Source organism: Labrus mixtus, chromosome 13, assembly GCF_963584025.1.
Source record: "Labrus mixtus chromosome 13, fLabMix1.1, whole genome shotgun sequence".
Lineage (NCBI taxonomy): Eukaryota > Metazoa > Chordata > Actinopteri > Labriformes > Labridae > Labrus > Labrus mixtus.
Window position 1 is genome coordinate 25,387,558 of NC_083624.1, and position 20,318 is coordinate 25,407,875.

Here is a 20,318-nt window from a genome sequence, read left to right on the forward strand (position 1 = left end):
CAACAGGGCTGTACGGTACACTGATACTGGTACACAGATAAAAAAAATAAAAAAAAATCCTCCCACTGAATTCTTGTTTTATATAAAGATAAGTGTGGGTATCGCATCCTATCCACCTACATGACCTCCTCTGCATGCAGCTTCTGATCTATAATCTATTTAAACAACATTCTTGTTTTAGTTCGTTTGGCCAGTGTCCATAAAAATCTGATGGTGTATTACTGAAAAATGGATTTAAAAAAAAAAAGAAGCAAACTAGCAGGACTACAAGCTCCACAATGTAGCCAAGAGGATAGTTCCAAAAGTCAAATGATTAGTTTGCATGTAGTGTTTGACCTATTTTGTCACCATGTGCAAAACGGATGAAAAACTGTAATAGTTTAATATGTTTTTCTATTGACCTATTCTTGTCTTTGCTTCAGTCCGCTGTACCTACAGTTGGGAGCAGTTGGATTTGCTTCCAGCTTTAGATTCTCCTGATGGGAGAGCTCTTTGCAAAGGAACAGTTCGAGCCTCTAACCTTGACTATAGCGCTTAAACCCCTAAACAAACCTTCCCTCATTACCTCATAGACTCTGCCCAGACTCATACTCAGGCCCAGAAAATGCCCTTTTTGTGGATCGAGAGCAGAGCAAACAGCAAGGTCTTCACTTCATTGGAGATAATCAGTAATTGGCCAAAGACAGCGAAAGCCTGATAATTGAAAACAGACTGAGGGAATACAACAAGAAGGGCATTTAAGAACAGAGTTAAGTTGAAACTCTCGAGTGCAAAAACCTCAAGTCATAAGAGTGAGAGTGCAGGCGAGAGTGCTGAGGAGGTTTTGGAACAGTGCTGGTTGTCCATGAGGGCTGAAACAGAGCGGAGAGAGGTTTTATTTACTGGGAGAAATGTTGTATCCACAGGCCGTTTGGGCAGGATGGAGCTGGATGAATTCATTAAAGGAAGCGCAGTTTCTCCCAGCTGCCATCTCTCCCCCTGCAGCCAGACTCCGATCAATGGCAGGAATACATCCAAAACAACATTTAGCACAGGACCTCGGAAGCAGGGGTGCATTTAAGACTTCTCTGTGTGCACACATCTCCCCTGGATGTGAGCACTGTTTCAAAAACGTGCTATTGAAGTGGAGCAGCAGAGGTATAGGGGCAATGTGTTTGTATCACATCAGAGAGCATTGTTTAACATGGAGGCCTTCAAGACAAGACACTCTGCTGTTTACCTTTTTGTAGGAGAACCAAAAATCACATCGATACTGTTTTTTTTCATATTGTGTGCTGCCTTGAAAGTCAGCTACGAGAATGTTGTTTACTTACAAGTCTTTACTTACACCTGGAGTAGTAATTTACTTATCAGAGCAAGAAGTGATGAACATGTATTGTTGTAAAAAAAACTGTTACTGCAATGTTTGTTTACTAAAACTGTATTCTTCGACATTATTGTGTCAGATGCTTAATGAAGTCTGAACAAACTTTTAAATAACTTTTTAGAGTCCCAACATGCATCTTTGACACATTTGATATGTATTATGTAATTTTGAATTTCAGCAGACACATTATGATTTCAAACGTTAACTGTGAAGTCAAAGCGAAATGCTTCTAGTGCCATCTAGTGGTTAGCAACACTTTAAACATGATGGTGCTGTAAAGGATAGGAAAAATATCAGTAAATCATACTTGACAATGTCCAGTTAATGTGTTCCTTATACTACACAGTGTGACTAAATCTAACTATGCATGTTGCCTCATTAGCAAGTCATGACTCGTGTTTATTATAGATGGATCTCTGATGAGATGGCTCAGGTGGACATTTTTATTTTATAGTCATTGCATGTGGTTTCTAAGCCTATTTGACCTATTCACCATACAATGACTGTATGCTGTATGCTCTTATGATATTTGTATAAGGGCTCAGATTATCAACCAAATGATCATGTTACTTCAGCATCTTCTGCACTATTCACCACTGAACTGTTTCATATTTAGTCATGTAAATATTAGTCTTTTCTTATGATGTTTATTGTTGATATTTAATGTTGTACCTGTACATAAGAGAGCACAGTTCACCCAAGTTAAATTCCTTGTGTGTGTAAGCATACCTGGACAATAAATCTAATTCTGATTCTGATTTAACAGTCCAAGATCTCACCCTGCCTTTTGATTTTACTGTAACATTATATACTGACAGTTTCTAGACATGACAGGAAACCGTGTAGTTCTCAAGAATTCATTCATAATCACACATAACAAACAGACTGTTTTATATAAAACTTTGTAATTTTTGACATTCATTGTTCAACACACTGAAACCCAGCTTATACAAAAATGAAAGTGGTAATTCCAATCGTGTCTCTGATTTCAAACACCTTGTATTAAAAAGCTGATGCATCATTGGCTTTTAGAAAAAGACAGTGTCTGACACTGTAAATCCGAAGAATACGTTCAAAATAGTAACAAGCCCAGGTTTTGCAAACTGTATACATGTACGTGAATCTTTGGAAAATATAAAAAACCCAGATTACAATGAATTCATATGTGATCACAATCAGTTGCACACACTCTGATTTCCATCTTCATAGCTTATATCTAAAGTGTTGCTGAAATCTTTTTTAAATGGCTGTGGCTCAAAAGCAATCCCACAACTAATTTCATGTACAACAATGAAATCAGAAACACAAGAACTAAATGTACAGTGCAGGTTAGCTAAATAGTGTGCTGTTTCTCTCTACCTGTACATTACCCCTCTCTGTTTCCACTTTACAGGACACACACACAGTGACACTTCCTGAGGTCTTTTTTTTCTTTTTTAGTAGAAAATAATGATGATTTCATAAAAAAAATACCTGAAAACATAGAGAAACGACAATGGAACAGATAGCTTAGTTTTACTCTTTACTTAACTGGACAGAGGTGTTGTCTGCTATGATTCCCAGCATGATACTGTTAAAAAAAAATGGTTCCCTTGTTGGGATTCAAACCACAATAACGGCTTTATATAATTACTGTATACTAGAATATTTTCTATGAAAATTAATTCCAGCTAGTGTATTACACCCACCAAGTCTTTCATTGGTGCACATCATCCTCAACACATCTGCTCACTCATGATATGGTCTATTCTTTAATTCATCTTTTTCCTTATAAAGAAAAAGGAGCTCATATGACAGTGTGTGTAAATGTGGATGATAACAGGTGTTTCTGTTGGCTGCTCAGAAAGTCTGTGTATATTTCTTCTTCAAGGCACGAGAACACTGGGAGTGTTTTGTTTCCAGAAAGGCCCTGGAGTTAAGGTGCTTGAGGGCCCGCGGGGGTCTCTTGGGTCCCTTGATTCACAGGGTGATCCGGGCACAGTGGTGTTTTAGCTTGCAGGGCAACACGCCTCGGTTTAGCTGGTAGAACTCCACCAGCTGGATCAAGTCGGTGAAGCGCGTGTGTCCGTCGTCCAGACTGTAGAATAACTCCCCTTCATCATCCACCTACAATGAAACACACATACACACACGTGGAGGTGGATAAGGGGAGTTATCCATGGGCACACATGCCAACCCACACATACAGGAGTCACTTATATGAAATTATAACTGGCTACAATGTGTGGGTAGTTCTTGAGAGATTAATTAAAATCACTGTAGAATGTGTCAAACACAGCTGCAGTGTGTACTCACAGGTAAGATCTGAAAGTGTTTGATTTTCTGCATGTGGCACAGCGACAGTACAAATGTCTTGGGGTTGCTTTGGCTGTCCCTCAGAAGGAATACCCTGAAAACAAAAAAGAAAAAATCCGATTTTGTTTTCACAATCACCATATTTTGAGATTTGTTAGTACTCTGAAACATTCAGACAACAAACAGCAGATTTAGGACATTGGGCAGAATTTGATGGTTTATATTTTACACCTTGAGAGAATGTTGCTTTGACTCCCATGATTTTTTTTTTTTACATTTACTTTAACAGTGTATAAATTTCAAAATATAATATAAGATGTTGTGATTATAATGATAGAACAATTATACAATTTTAATGTTTAAGTTTTCTTTAAAGACTTACATCCACTGCACTGTTTCACTTCTTTACAGTAAAATGGAAACATAAAATACATTTTTGTTTTTTTGGGCAATATATTCAAATGTGCCTCACACGAAATGTATCAGTCAGAAGGATTATAATAAGTTATTGGTGCCTAAATGTATTTAAGTCAGTTAATTGTGCATTTAAAGGGCCTCATATTGCAGATCAAGCAATAAATGCTGAGTCTTCTTACCCATCAATAAGACCCTGTTGAGTGATCAGACGCTGAGCCTCGTCCCGAGACAGTTTGCTGTGGAACCAGCACTGAGCCAGATGCAGCGCTGGAGAACAAACATAGACAGATTACAATAGATTACAAAATATGAATTCCACTTTTGTATGAACAGTAAATTAAAAATAATTTCAAACTGTCCCACACACCAATGTTTGACAGAGAGTTCTGTGATGTAGATGGACTCCCATGGCCGCTCAGTCGATGACAGCTTTTCCTCTAGAAGACATGAGAAACAGTCACAGTGATAATTAAATTCATGTTAATGTAAAGACAACGTACGCCGTTCCTCTTGCCTTATTAAAAGGCAATAACCGACGAGGTGAAGACTTTAGTAGCTTTATTTTGTCTTGATAAGCATAATTATCTTTGTGGTCAAATAAGCTCAAAAATTATTCCATTCTTTTTACACTTCATGAAAAAATGGTCTGTTTAAGAAAGGCTTTTTCTTTTACACGTTACATACTTTGATTAAGCTCATTACAAAGTCAAAAGAACAAGAGAGAGAGAGAGTCCTTGCTAACCCCCAGTTAATTATTTCTTCAAGCATACAGCATTAGGAAAAGTCTCTGTGCTTCCACAGGTGTAGGTGAAGTTTAGTAAGTGATCCCCTGACTCACCCTCCATGACAGTCCCTCCTCTACAGCCACAGACATCACCTCAGATGGGTTCTCAATCACTCTGCTCTTTTGGCCCGAGAAGTCCATGGCCACAAGGGAATTCTCTGAGATGCTTCTCTGAAATTACACACAAACATTCACATTATATGTTTGTCTTGATTGTGTGATTTTAAGTTTACTTAAATCATGCCTCAAACATGTTGTATTTTTTTCCGTTTGATTTTCTTTGTATGCTGCAGAAAGAGAAGTAGTGTGACTTTTTGCTTTCTTGCAGTATTGTATTGCCATCTAGTGTCTGAGTAACATGACTCCATCTTCATCACTTCTAGATGATTCCAGACAGAAAACTCCATTGAAAAGGGATTAGAGGGGCTTTGAAAAGAATGACACATGGGCACATTTTAGTCCTTTAAGCTGCCATAAAGTGAGTGGCTCACTGCACACACTCAAGAAAATTCCTCTTATCGGGATTACCGAGATGCATTAGCATGTATGTTCCTCCAACACATACTTAGCTCGCAATTCAACAAATAATAAAGACAAAGTAAACAGAGTTTATTTGGTGTTAGAGGCTTTCCCAGTCATCTCGCCCACTGTGACCCCACTTCCATTATGTAAATACACCTATCAATGCTTCTAAACATGTTACTTTACATAGTGTTCAAACTCTGCAGTGATCCTATGCAGCCTTTTTCTCAAAGTCACATATTTAGCTAAATCTGTCAGATTGCAGATTCATGTTGCCCCCTATCTCTGTAGCTAATCCTCTTGGCGAGGCTGTGTGTCACATATGACCCTCCGACAGCAGAGAGGAGGTGATGAGTTGTTGAATCTGAGAGCAGCTGATCACGGTGTATTTTTAGAAAGCAGAGGACTCATGAACATGTCCAAAAGCCACAAATAGATCCTGTTCACTGCGGTGAAAATACTCCTAGCAGAGTCAGAGACTATTCTTGGACACCAAACTCACATAAACACACCTAAGGTGCCTCATTTGTCCTATATGTTATTCTATCACCACACTTCTATGTGTGAGCCTGGGTTAGCTTTAACATATTTTTAACAAATGAAAATGTAGTTTAAAGCTGCACTAATTGATTTTCTTTTGGTCACGATAGGGGCACTGGATTGCTCTAGAAATACAACATTGACATATTACTGCCTTATTGAGGTGTGATGGGACGCTAGTTAGCAAACTTTACCACACATCCAACAAGCACTTGGGCAGTAATACAGAGTTGTATTTCAAGCCATCTGACGAATCTAATAATATTCACTTGTCTTTTAGATTCCTCCACAGTAACTGCTTAATACTCTACCATGTTCCTAATCTAGGTTGCCAACATTATCAGTAATTTGTATATGTTTATAGAAAGTTGCTTTATCACAATTTCAAGGTTTTTTTTGGCAACCTACTAATGCTGGAAACTAGCTGAATGAGGGCAGAGATTGTATGTGACACTTACAGAAGCTTCAAGTGTTGAGCCATTGTGTTTGAGATTACAGTTAGTTTGTGCCTTGTTTCAATAGAACTCTGATGTGTTTTAGAAGGTTTTATTTATTAAATGAGGATTTCACTATTTAGAGATCCCTGTGAGGAACTTTTGGGTTATGTCACCTTTAGTGACCCCCTGTGGACCAGAAGGGAATTGAAGATAATTTATCTTTTGGTTGTCCTGTAAATATGCAAGTATTGCTACCTGACCAAAGGAACAATCTTATTTCAAATGCCCAATGTGCAAATCATAATAAAATCTTTGGTGTAGAGATATTGTAAAAAGAAATCAGCTTGGCAGTGCAAATGGGCTTGTCTGACCCCTACCCTACGTAAGGGGCAACACTCTTAAAAAATAACTCTATATAAATAATAAATCTTCTCTCTGATGGACTCGTTTGTTCTTTAATGTCATACAGAGGACTAAGTATTGATTTCAGTCTGTTTCATTTTTGGCTAAAAACTCTTCAAAGGAGCTTTACAAACTCTAATAAATATGTATTAAGATAAAAGTCAAACCCTCGGCTTACCATTGGTGAAGCTTTTTGTTTCTGATGTGGCTGAATGAAGTTTTGGTACAGTTGCATCCCATACTGAAACAAAAGAAAAAATATCACATTTTTTAATTCCTTGTGTTCATTTCTCATGATCCTCAGTTGTCTGTGTGTCATATATAGATGAAGAAGGGCAAGTACAAATAGACCACAAGCTGTTGTGCTTTACTGTAAATTATTAATAGCCCTGTAGGAGAGTGACTAATGCTCTAAACTGTATCCAGCAGATATCCAGACAATGAACACATGCTGCTTCTATAAAGAGTGGGAGTGCTAATCCAGCAACACTCAATAGTTTCCCTTGACCTCCCACCAAAGCTAAATCTGATTCAAGCACTGACTCAGCATTCCTCCTCTTAGACATCACCCCGCAGTTAGTGATCAGCGAGCCAACCTTTAACAAGCGCATGGCGGTGATCCAGCAGGTCCTGGTCTGTTCATCATCCGCACAAAGCAACTTCAAGTCCCGGGCTGAGCTACACTTTGTGGGCTGTGAAAAGAAGTCACAGGGAGACAAAAGCGGATCAACACGCTGGGAATCAATACTCCTCTGCTGCTGCTTTTGTTCAATTTTGGCATTGATAGAAAGTGAGGGTACCTTGACACAGAAGCCATAATCTGTAGGTGCTCCATGAAGCTTTTTGGCTGACAGCATTGTGAAGACATCACTGTCACTGAAGTCAGCGATGAACTGGAGATGCCTGGGTTCCTGTACAACACAGAGAGGTCATGAGAAAACAAAAGAAAAGTACAAATATGAACGTTCATGAAACATCAAATCTAAGTTTTGGCTCCCTACAACACTGTAAATCTGTTGTGTGTATGAAATGTCTTTGTGAGCATGCCAGTATTTAAAGATAGAGTCAGTAGCTTTTTCCTATGTGTGGTGGTGACTGTGTCTGCAGAGACCCTGTCCTCTGTCTGTAGTTTCATGTTCAGGTTTGTTTTGGTTGTCTCGCCGGTGAGTTTTGGAGAGGATACAAGGCGATTTGACGCGATTAAATGTGACGGATGCGGCAAAGGAGAAAAAGATTTACTTTTATTGATCCCCGCAAGGGGAAATTTCAGTTTTTACACTCTGTAGTCATGCAACACACACATGCACACAAACAGGATCCTATGGACATGCACTAAGGGAGAGATGTCAGTGTGACAGAGCTGCCCACAGCGGGCGCTCCTGAGCTGGTGGTGGGGAGGGGGTTTGGTGCCTTGCTCAAGGGCACCTCAGCAGTGCTCAGGAGGTGATCTGGCACCTCTCCAGCTACCAGACCAACTTCAATACTTGGTCCGCACCGGGACTTGAGCCGGTGACCCTCCGGTTCCCAACCCAAGTCCCTACAGACTGAGCTACTGCCGCCCCAACAAATTTTTTTTTTTTTTAAATATAATCATAGTGAGGCAAATCGCCAAACAGATAAAGCTCATTCAAAAACAAGAGTGAACCTCAGGCTGGCTTTCACCCACGGACACGCTGGATTGCTTTTTGTTCGAAAGGCAGGTGCCAAACACCGGCGGTTAGCTTGTGCTAACATGTGGTATCTTGTAGTGTGGGTACAAGCAGTAAACATACACGCTGCAGCATCCTGCAGTGAGTACGCACTTCAGGGGGCGACGAGCCCAGGTAGAGGGGTCCAGTTTGAATGTTGTGTTTACAAGCTACAACAAACAATACTCACTCCTTATGCAAACTTTGTTTCTTCATATATAAAAAACAGGCACATTCAAGTTAGCTACATGAGTTCACAGCTTCATACTGGGAGGCAGGAAAGGACAGACAGAAGCCTCCTCTTCCTTTAAGTCACTTTGAATTTGACAAAGTCCTTTGATTGGCTGTTTAGTGTGATCCCTAATTTAATGAAACAAATGAAAACTACTTTGCCATTAACTGTACACTTTGAACGTTTTAATGTTACAGTAGATGAACAAAGGTTTGTGTAGGAAGAGCAGAGAGCAGCATCGTAAGTCATTGTTGTTCACACAGCTGTGGCAGTGATCAAATCAAACCAGCCACTTAATGGTCATGACAAACTTTCAAAGTACACCAAAGAAATGAGGAGTTTAGTCAACCCCTGTCTATCCATGTCTCAACTGTCTCAAAAGTCATCTTGATAGAGTACCGGTTAGCCAAGCAGTTAGGTCGTGTGCCCAATGTACAGTGGCTGTAGTCCCTGGGTGTTATATACTCCGACAAATCAGGTCCTTTACCACACTCTCTCTCTCTCTGATTTACTTCTCTGTTCACTTTCCTGTCTCTCAAATAAAAGCATAAAAAGCCCCCAAAGAAATTGTAAAAAAAAAAGTTAACGTGATGAGCATTTGCCAGTGTAGAGAACGCGTGTCCCTTTGACTGCTGCTTAAAGGGACCACAGTTATGTACGTGGAGCTCCATTGAACATTCTGTTCTGCACACTTGCATCCTCTTTACATAACTACTTTTCCACAAGCATTGTAATACATTTAGCACCATAGTACTGCTTCTGCATTTTGTTTTAGGATTTAAGTAAACAAGAAATAAGTTTGTTTCTAGAAAAGACTAGTCAGTGTTTTATTTAAAAACAAACCAGCAGCTAAAACTGAACCGTGGAAAGTGAAATCAAACTTGGCATAAAGACTAATCATTGGGCAGAGGGCTCAGACTCATTAAGGACTCAGGTATCTATACAGTGGACATTCAGCAATACATTCTCCAGTTTTAGCTAAACTTGAAATCTGTCAGTCTGTCCACAATAATTGTGACACCAAAGCGAAGGTAAAATCATAGTGTCAGATCATTCTACCCCCACACTTTGTGTTCAGATGATGGAGATATAAGAAGATATTTTGATAGGTAATGTGTTAAGACAGTATTATCAGCCAAAGACCCTGCCAAAAGATAAATTTCCAAGAAAAAACACACGGCACAAAGTCTTCCATTGTTCTGCTGTTAAGAAATTGAACGTTCCCGCTTCCTTGTTTAAAGTAATGCCACAGCCATTAGCGTCGGTGCTGAGTGACTCGCTGTGTGTCTGACTGAGACCACAGATGAATGGTGAACCTGCAAGAGTAAAAAGTGGGCACCATACCAAAGCTTTCCTGCAGTCTACAACAAAAGGTCTACTGTTGTAGGAACTGAAGGCGGTTGAGAGGTGGTTGTGTTGGCATGGCTGGTGCTCGAGGTATAAGCTTCACTTGTCAGCAGCGTTGAGAGTTGTGTTTCTGCCTGGCTGATATGCCAGCTGACCTAAGGAAAAAAATCAAGCTCAACCTGCTCCACTGCCCGCTCACTGCAGGAGGGAGATATATATACAGAGGATGAACTAACGACCCCATGGTGTACAAACAGAGGGAGAGGAAAAGTAGATGAACCACTGTGAGGCACAATAGGGATGCATGCACAAACTAATAGCCCATGTAACAATGTGTTTCCAATTGTTGTTTTTTTATTCTGTAGAAAAGTCATTTTGTTTTACTGACCTTGGAAGTTCCCTTGTTAGAGAAATAAAGCCCTGACCGCCGCAGGACAAAATAAAACTTCTTCCATGACTTCCTGCTTTGCTCTTTGGCATGGAGGTGTCCATGTATCTCTGGACATGTGCTGGAGTTGAGAAAGGTCTGTGTTGGGCAGAGAAATATTTGTCCAACGTTGGGTGTGCGCACTGGATTGTTAATTTTTTGATTATAGTTGAGAGCCTGCAAAGTGAGAGCACTGATCATGTACAGTAGAGAACTTGATACCTGTATGAGCTGAGAGTGATCCACCATGCCGTTGGCTTCACTGGATATGGAGACCATGTGATCTGGGAAGAAGTCCTGCCAATATGAATCAACATTAGTTACAGTTTTTAAAACTCAGAAACCAACATTTTATTTGAACTACAAGTTTTATTGGTGCAACATGACTCATCACCAGATGTGTGGCCTGATTTAAACACAAGCTCACCAGAGGTTTCCTGAAGAATTCATATTTAGCAAAGTTCTTCCTGAAGTACAGCCGGCAATCGGCGTCCACTCCCCAGCCTGAAAGCACCTCCATAACAGACTCATGGTCTTCAATGGTTCTCTCTGGTAAAACAATAAGGAGAACGTTTTTCACATCCCATTGTGTGATATATTTTGACCAGGTTAAGTCATTTAACACCATACCTTTGAATGTCCTTAAAATCACTATACAGTCATTTAGGCAAATAATTTCCTGCCAAGAGTATAACATGCTGCTTTACTGCGAGGCACAGGGTTTGATTATTAACTTCACATCAATGTGTAACCTAGTTAAGCAGTAAAATATCAACATTAATATTTCCCTAAGCCTCACATTGATTTTGGTATTAATGGATACATTTTCTGTTCTGACAACTATGCCAAGTGTTGAACACTGAAGTAACAAGCTGTGATTTATACAGCTGATAAATCATTCTGATATAATTCTTTAGAATTGATTTCACTAAATAATAACTGATCAAATATGGTCTTTATGTCTAAATCCTGAGGGTGGTGCAAAAAAAAGCAACATAGCTTCAGTGCTGTAAACACCATTTATCTCCATGTGCTATTTTAATTCTGAATGAAAGAAAAAAGAGCCTGGAGCAAGGAAACAAAACATTCTCAAATGATTCATTGTTATAATAATAATAATATATCCACTTATATTTACTGAGGGGACTTATATTTATCCAAAAATGGACTTTATTTCATGAGTTGTAAAAGTATAAAACAAGTAACCAATAGTGTTGCAGTACTCTAAATTGATCTTGGTCTCAAAATGGGCCTTCAGACCACTTTTTTAAGATCTTGGTCTCTTCTCGGAATCGAAAGCATTTTTACTCGGCCTTGTCTCGGTCTCAGACTGGGCGGACTCTGGATTTTAAATCAAGACCACGGGGCGGCAGTAGATCAGTCTGTAGGTACTCTGGGAATCGAAGGGGTCGCCGGTTTTAAGTCCCAGCACAGACCAAGTCCAGAAATTGGTCTGGTAGCTGGAGAGGTGCCAATCCACTTCCTGAGCACTGCCGATGTGCCCTTGAGCAAGGCACCTAACCCCAAAAAACTGCTCTGGAGCGCTCGCTGTGGGCAGCCCCCTCACTCTGAGACCTCTCCATTAGTGCATGTCCATAGGATCCTGTTTATGCATGTGTGTGTATTTCGGCCTATGTTTGTGTAGCATGTTCATTAAACACAGTGTAAAACTGAATTTCCCCTCGCAGGATTAATAAAGGATGAATTATAAATTAACTGACCTGCTATTTTTCCTCATCATTACTGTGATTAAAAGGAACACGCCCCTTTCTAAAAGAACCAATAACTTCAATTCATTCATAATATGATTTTAAATCCCCGGTTACGGCCCAACCTTCACTGTGTTACTGTCTAAGTGAGGGACATGCCTGCTGCACACAAAATGATGAATTTCATTGATCTCTTGAGTCTTGGTCTTGACTCGGTCTCGATCCCTAAATGTCTTGGTCTTGTCTCGGTCTCGGACCCCTCTGGTCTCGGGTATGTCCTGGTCTCTGTTAGTGTGGTCTTGACTACAACACTAGTAACTACAGTAATACCTAGATTCATGAATATTGGATATCAATACAATGTATGTCTCGTTTAAATAAACATGAGCAACTGTATCAGAACAGATGGATGAATTGCAATGAATGTATTTAGTGAATTATGTGATGTGTGTAAGTCTGTGAAAATGCAGTCCAGAAAACTTTCATGCACTCCTTCTCTTAATCTATCATTGAGTACAATGTGAACATATCTTATTCTATTACTGTATTTGTTTCTGCCGTTATTTAACTGATGTACATATGTTTGATTTTTATTTTTAATAATTTTATTATCCCTTTATTAATCCCTTTTTCCTGTTTTCTTGAGCTGCTGTAATACAAAAATATCCCCCATGGGGGATCAATAAAGTTTATCTTTATCTTTATCTTTATCTTTATCTTTATCAATATTGACATCATCATCACACCACCTACTGCCATGCCTCCTTTCAAACCAAGCAAACCTCACCCACAGGACTAACAGCCCAACCATCACATGAATGACACAGTACATACTATAAAGATGTCAAAATATTATTTGCTTTCAAATTTACACTCAACACATACTGCCTCCACATTTTATTTTTCTCTTGTTATGAATCTCACATTTCCTTATGGGGGCGAGAAAGACTTTTAGTTTCCGTGACATCATGTCATTGAGTGAATAGTATTTCATATAGCCAAACATTAAGTTTTAACATTATGTTGTTGTTGAAAGAGTTCATAAGATGGTAAAGAAATAAAAATAGGATATTGATCCAGACATATTTAAAATTTAAAATTCTTACCTATTCCCAGGTGGGAGAGGTGTTCAAAGAGAGTCCAGCTGTGGTCGTCGATGCAGTGGTTCTTTAAAACAAACAGCTGGCATACGTCCCGTGCGGTGATGTCACTGGGAACCTCCACCGCTCTGCTGGTGTTATCTTCATTATAAACTTTGATTACCTGCAAGAAGAAAACACTCAATCAATGACCAGTTTAAACTCAATGCAGGGTGTAAAACTGTTCAAGGAGTACAAGCAGCGTGGTGCTTTTGACTTGAGGCAAAGTATCTGACAAAAATAATTCAGTCTGAACCACATACACCAGTCAGACAGCCTGTATCTTCTGCAGGGAAGTAAAATAAGAACATTTGAGTTTCTGAAAGCTTAAAAAGAAGAGATCAAGAGTTAAGATTGTGATGAACTGAAATCTTGCAATACAACACTTAATAAATCTGGAAGTAAAACTCACCCCCCTGTTCAGATCCAAACAGAGCTCTGAGTTTGAGCAAGCTCTGTAGCCTATGCATGGCCGAGCGCACAGCATTGCAAGAGAGAGCTTTTGTAAGAAAACGTAAAAAGAAGCATCAGACAGCACAGCGAGAGTCAGCCTGGCAGCAGTGAGCCTCTCTCTCTCTCTCTCTCTCTCTCTCTCTGTCTCTCTCTCTCTCTCTCTCTGTGCTCAGCACTGCAGCCGAGCTGAACAGAGGCACTGCCTCTTTGCACAGCGCTGTCGTGGCTCCACAAATCTGTATCGTTAGGTATGATACCAAATCTCCTGCTGCTTTCTTCTGCACTAAGTGGCGAGAAGTCAGAGATCAACCCGTAGCAGATATGCAATGTGGCTGCAATTTAACATGTCCGAACAAACATGTAAACATCTGTTAGACCAAGGCAAAAACTGTAACATTTCTGTTCACTTTTGAACACTGCAAGAGTCTAGAGAGAGAGAGAGAGAGAGAGTTAAGAGAGAGAGAGAGAGAGAGAGAGAGTTAAGAGAGAGAGAGAGTTACAAGGCTCCAACTCTCTCTTCTTGCCTCACACTCACACACCCATGAGTATAATGCCCTGCAGGAGCCCACAGAGCAATTACAAAGGTGCTGCTTAAATGTAATGCTAGTTGAGTAACCTCAGTCCAAAGTTTATACAGGCAGGTGTCTCTTTCCTCTCCATGACTTCTATTTGTATTCTAAAGCCAGGCAGCCTGACTCCTTTTGTGGTCAGCGCTCAGCAGGGCCGAGGACTGAGCCCTCAAGGAGCCTACAGCAAATAGGAGTCTCCAGCTATGACATCACCCCTCAGTGTAAACCGTTTAGTGTTTAATCTGCCCGTCTGGAGCCTTACAAGACAAATATCTTTGTTTGTGGATGTCTAACAAAGATGAGGGCCTACTTTAAACACATGATTCCAGCTGGCAGTGTTTTAATATGGCTATAATTGCATCATTGCACGGCAACTTAATTATATTTAATCTTTCTGAGACAAAAAGTCGACACAGCAGTGCAAAATCATAATTACCATCGACCAACCTTTGATTAATAAAAGGTACTGTATCTTCTGCACCAGTGTTGATAACTGCAACTAGCAAGACCTTGAAAGGGAAATTGCTGTGTCTTCTCGAGGGCTGGCCAAATCAAATCATATAGGCATCATATTTCAGCAGGAACAGGGGAGGGTTTGATAGAGAATGAGGAAACCTTTTTGCTGCATTAGCATGAATGATGTACTTGCAAGTGTTTGCAAGCTGGTGTCTCACCAATATCTGATTGTAGTCTAGGAACACATACACCAACAATGGAACCAAAAGATCATACAAATGTCTTAAGACACATTTAAGTTTATTAAAAAACAAAAATATGTCAACCCAGAAGAACCTAAAGTAAAGGTTCAATTACATTAATGCCCATACCAGCTGTTCTAAACGTGCTTCATGAATGACAGCTTCATGGCTCACTGATCCTTGTGACTATAGCTTTGAACTGAAGAGTTTTTAGGGGGAATAACTTCTTCACCACATTTCTGCTATGAAAAAGATGGACCTTAGCAGAGCAGTTTTCTGAGACTTTAACGACAGTCTCTATGGTTACTTTACCAGTATAACTATTTGTTACATATGCACAATTATCACCGAGTGTATGGTGTCAAAAAAGTACAAACTAATCCTGTTATAGATTGTATTATGAACCTAGCTGAGGTCTGAGTCATGCAGAAATGTGTCAAATGATGTTCCAAATAAAACTAATCCATGTTGTTGAATCATTCAGATGTGTACATATTTATACTTTAAATTCAGAATAATTAATTCAATCAAATAGGTCAGTCATGAAATGGAAAGTTGTTTGAATATTCACCATAATAAGTGTAAATATTGAGTATGACATATTTAAATCATACTGTATAGAATTTCAGCATCATGATTGTCAATTAGTTGTGTGAATAATAGCAACAAATCCTCCAGGACATCAGATAAACTTCATATTCAAACTTAAAATACAGCTGATTACATTTTCCCCTAACCCAAGAAACACCCCACAAACTTTAATGGCAAATATGATCATGCAAAGAGTACAAACATATACAAACAACAGACCAAACAAATGGATGTCAATTTTATTCATTATCTTTCAGACCCGATGATTGAAAACTTTGAGTTGCAGATACTGTTAATCACTGGTTAAGAGTTTCTAATGAATGTCTGAGGTAGCATACTGCGTAAACAGCTGATGTCCCGATCAGTGAACAGAGAGCTGCATTCATCAGACAGTAACCCTGATTCACTGGAACACACGCTTTCACCTGAAAGCCTTCATGTCTCCCCACGTCATGCCCATCAAGTTTAACTCCCGTTTCATCATAAAAAATAAATATTTATTTTTTTACCTGGAGAGTTACTTCTCTGTTAAGCAACTGTTACTCACTTAAAGGGCAACAGAGCTTAAAAGAGACTTAAAACCTTTGAAGTTTTAGCAAAGTTTTTTTTTTTGCTATCGTGCCAAAATTAAAAAAACATTTTATACTTCCAACTGCACATCAACAATCAAAAGCACAACCTCCTAACATGAAATAATGGACAGTATAATGATCATATATATGACATATATACTTGTATATCCTGATACTGCTATGATAAGTTGATATCAACAATCCAACTGTCAGGCTCTCTAGCTAGAGTTTGTTAAAGCGATCCAGATTCAACATCCTCTATTGTCAATAGACTGTGGATTTGTAGAGTTGCTTCTCAGTGGTGAGGGGGATAGAAAGGAGAAGATCTAATTGACTGTGTTACAAAGGCCTTTCAAAAAGACTCAGAGGGAAGAGGAGAAAGTCCAGACATCAAGCATTAATCACCACATACAGTGCTGTAGGACATAAACCTCTCTATTAGACCTTCTTATCTCAAGGACAGGACAGTGTGAGCCATTTTGCCAATCAGACCGCTCTGGTTTAACCTTGAACTGCACTCCTACAGCTGCAGCTATCACTATCTCTGCGACCAGAGAAAACCTCCTCTCAACTCCTCACTGTAACAACACTAAAAAGAGAAAGTCACAGCATCTTGTCGGACTTTCTCCTGATGCAATCTATGCCTTAACAGTTGACATCTACGCAGAATCTACTGCATTATGGGTTGGCAACAGTTCTAACTCCACTGGTCCTCTGAGAGCTGAAACACAACTGGAGAAATGAAAATACAAAGAAATAGGCTCACTACCACGTTCTTTACAGACCATTCAGCGTGCACCAAAGAGATTATGACATCCAACATTTAAATAAATGAGCTACCCCGTTAGTTAGGGGTGGAAATCACCAGAGTCCCCACGATACGATATTATCGCGATACTCGAGACACGATACGATTCTAATGCGATTTTTAACGTTTTGCAATATGCTGAGAATTGCGATACAATATATTGCGATTAAGCTTTTTAACTGCATATTATGTCCACTACACTACACTAAATCAAGAACTGTTTTGTCAAATAAGATACAATTCTCAGTCTGTTCATCTCACTTCAGTCTTTTTATTTGTATTTCAGTCTAATCAAACTTTAACAAGAATTCTTAACAATGCAACTTGTTCAAAATGAATTGTGAAACCCCTTCAGCAGTTAAACATTTAAAAAGCTTATCTAGAGTATCATATTAAAAATATCGATACTTAGCCACCATGAGACGATATATAATATCCCCACACAAAATATGGCTATATTATACTGTATTTTTTCTATCCCACCTCTACTGTTAGTGACAATGAAAAGCTATTTGCAGGCTAACAAAGTAAAACTAAGCTTATATAATGTATATTAGGTGTGACAGAAAATAAACTTGAACTTTTGTCTGATTTACAGGTCAACTATCCTATGTCAAAGTTACCTGTCAATGCCAGCCGTTTAAAAGGGGGAAGGCGCCCGGCGTTTAAGAAATAATGTTACAGTATATTATTGCTACTAAGCAGTGTTGTAGTACTCTAAATCCATACTGGGCTTGTCTCGGTCTCAGACTGGGAAGACTCTGGATTTTAAATCAAGACTTGTAAAGACCACCACTGAAAGGATATTTTTGTACGTCATTACTGTGATTAGAAGGAAAAAGTCACTTTATAAAAGAACAAATAAGTTCAATTCATTCATCATTTGATTTTTATTCCCTAGTTACGGTCTAAGTGAGTGACACACCCAGTGCACACAGGATGATGATTTGTAATCGATTTCGATATGGTCTTGGTCTTTTCTCAGTCTTACCCTGCCTTGGTCTTGGTCTTGACTCTGTCTCGGTGCACTCTGGTCTCGGGTATGTCTTGGTCTCTATTAGTGTGGTCTTGAGTACAACACTTCTATCAAGATAAAGCTCTGATTCTTTGTCCAGCATATGAGTTCCTTATTTAAAGAAACAGCGAGTGTGCTTTTTTCTGTTTAAATCTAACACCGTTACATGAGATTCCCTCACAACACCACATCACATCTGTACCAAACATTCATTCAAACAAGAACGCTTCATAATACCAGTTCAAACAACTAACTATAGCTTTAGTATAGGTATAATACTGTAAACCACAAAAAACCAACATAGGCCTAGTTTGAGACAAAGTGACCCCAAAGTGGCTCTAAAAAAATATCTGAACCATCAGCAACAGACCAGATAGAAAATCTTCACTTATATAAAGTTAACAACAATTAAAGCATAAAACATTCAGATGATTAGAGATAATACAGAGGAGATCCATGAAAGTTTCCTACCCGCTTCTGCAGACAGAGTGGAGTGATAGCAGGCAAGGTGACTCTTCTGGCACGGAAATTCATGCTTTAGCTTTATGTGCACGATAAACTACATGAAGAATATCCAAACATAGAAACTACAGTGAAAGATGAAGAACGCCCTTACGTATAATCATGATGAATGATACACAGATGAGTATTTAATAATGTAACTTTCAGGAGCTATAGAAAGTGTGTTCCAGTGACATCCTTCACAGTGATAGTGGGAGAATCTTGTCATGTCCCCCCCCACACACACACACACACACAGACTCCTCCTTCGTCCTTGGGAATGAAGATGTGTTTTTTTGTTTTTTTTTACTTTTCTCTTTCTTTAGAACAGAAGTCCCAAACAAAACTGTCAGGAAAAAAAAGATTTTCTCACGGTGGACAGAATACAAAATACAAGGCCAGAGAAATCTAAAATACGTGGACTCAAAGTATCAACTGTGTTCAGAGAAGCTGTAAAAACCCCACAGCAGCAAGATAACCACTTACCAGAAGATTGTGTTGCTTTCTTTGTAGCTAGACACTACATGGCTATTTTTAGTTGGAGACACATAATGCGCTAATCTAAAATGACTGTTGTAAACCTGATATTTGATGTGTGATAACGGTTTGGAAAGCTTACTATTGCAAATTTATTTTTTGACATTTCGGTCATATTTGCTGTTTCCTTTTGAAACCCACTCTACTCCATTTGTTTTCTTTTTTAATTCAAAAGAATAGATAGAAACACTTTTTTCATATAGATGAGGTGAACAGTCATTGGTTAGATAATGACAAAGCGAGGGCCAATCATTAACACACACTTTAGACTTAGGCTTGCCTTCTTTGTGCTAATTAGTATATTCTACTTTAATAATATGTCTCTGTGTTACATGTTTCTCTTCAGGAGGGCCACTCGACAAGCCCCTCTGGGTTTATTTGGCTCCTCCAGCACATTTCTTTCAAAATGTATATTTTGTTAATTAACTAATCATTATGTACTGTCTGTTTTTCCATTGATCTATTATGGTTTTTTTTTGTGCAATACAATAAATGTAAAGAAAATAATATATAATGTATGTGATTTTTTTTCATATATTTCATTTCAGTCTAACCCATGTTCTGAATTTGATGTGAGTTTGTGTCAATATTCAGATAATCATCGTATCATAATTTAGTCATGCGATGTACGCCCTTTAAGAGAGACGGAGAGAGAATTGGAAGTCCAAAATAGTTCTTACACCCACAGCCACGATTCACAACCCACATCTGTTTTACTGTAAGAATAGACAAAGGGGCCTTGTGCATGTAGGTGTGTCATCTCTGTATAGGACACACCCATTTTCAAGTCTGAGTCTTTACCATTCAAGTGTTTGAAAATTCACTTAATGACAAATAAAGCAACATTGAAGAGGTATATTTTTGCTCAAATATACTTTAGAGTTTTCCTTCACTTTTACATATTCCAATGCATGTAACTATTAGTTTGAACTGTATGAAACTACAGTGGAGTACTTTCCAGATATTACAGTAAAAAACATGTATGAACAAAGTCTTGGGCAGAAGGTATCGGTTGCTTTGGCGGGTAGATGCCATTTCAATAAAGCTATGAATGCATTTACAGAAATAGTAGAAGCAGGAACCAAGCGATGAAGACCACACACATGCAAACTCTTCCAGCATTGCTATGGTACTACTGTACTGCATATACAGTTAGTTATACCGACTTTCAAAAGGTACAGGGGTCTATTAGACCTGTGTCTCTGATATTCTTAGAATTATAAATAAAATCTGGTTATGATCAATTTCTCTGCTCTGAATCAAGATATT

The 20,318-nt window shown here is 38.9% G+C and overlaps 1 protein-coding gene across 4 annotated transcripts in view; it reads right to left on the minus strand.

Moving 5' to 3' along the window:
• Positions 1 to 2,240: 2,240 nt before the first annotated feature.
• Positions 2,241 to 20,318, minus strand: part of grb14 (growth factor receptor-bound protein 14) — a 30,323-nt gene continuing 12,245 nt past the window's right edge. For 2 of the 4 annotated variants that reach the window (XR_009675608.1, XR_009675609.1), the window contains 13 exons: positions 13,273 to 13,429; positions 10,885 to 11,006; positions 10,680 to 10,754; positions 10,419 to 10,556; positions 7,564 to 7,674; positions 7,360 to 7,455; positions 6,942 to 7,004; positions 4,917 to 5,033; positions 4,446 to 4,515; positions 4,258 to 4,345; positions 3,662 to 3,755; positions 3,007 to 3,472; positions 2,241 to 2,957 (listed from right to left, as the gene is read on the minus strand). Coding sequence is in view for 1 of the 4 variants with exons in the window: in XM_061054386.1 (XP_060910369.1) it covers positions 3,326 to 3,472; positions 3,662 to 3,755; positions 4,258 to 4,345; positions 4,446 to 4,515; positions 4,917 to 5,033; positions 6,942 to 7,004; positions 7,360 to 7,455; positions 7,564 to 7,674; positions 10,419 to 10,556; positions 10,680 to 10,754; positions 10,885 to 11,006; positions 13,273 to 13,429 (1,278 nt within the window). In the remaining 3 variants the exon portion in view is untranslated. Of the gene's footprint in view, positions 3,473 to 3,661; positions 3,756 to 4,257; positions 4,346 to 4,445; positions 4,516 to 4,916; positions 5,034 to 6,941; positions 7,005 to 7,359; positions 7,456 to 7,563; positions 7,675 to 10,418; positions 10,557 to 10,679; positions 10,755 to 10,884; positions 11,007 to 13,272; positions 13,430 to 13,717; positions 13,874 to 20,318 lie in introns of those variants that run through there. The other 2 variants (XR_009675610.1, XM_061054386.1) reach the window with 2 other exon arrangements.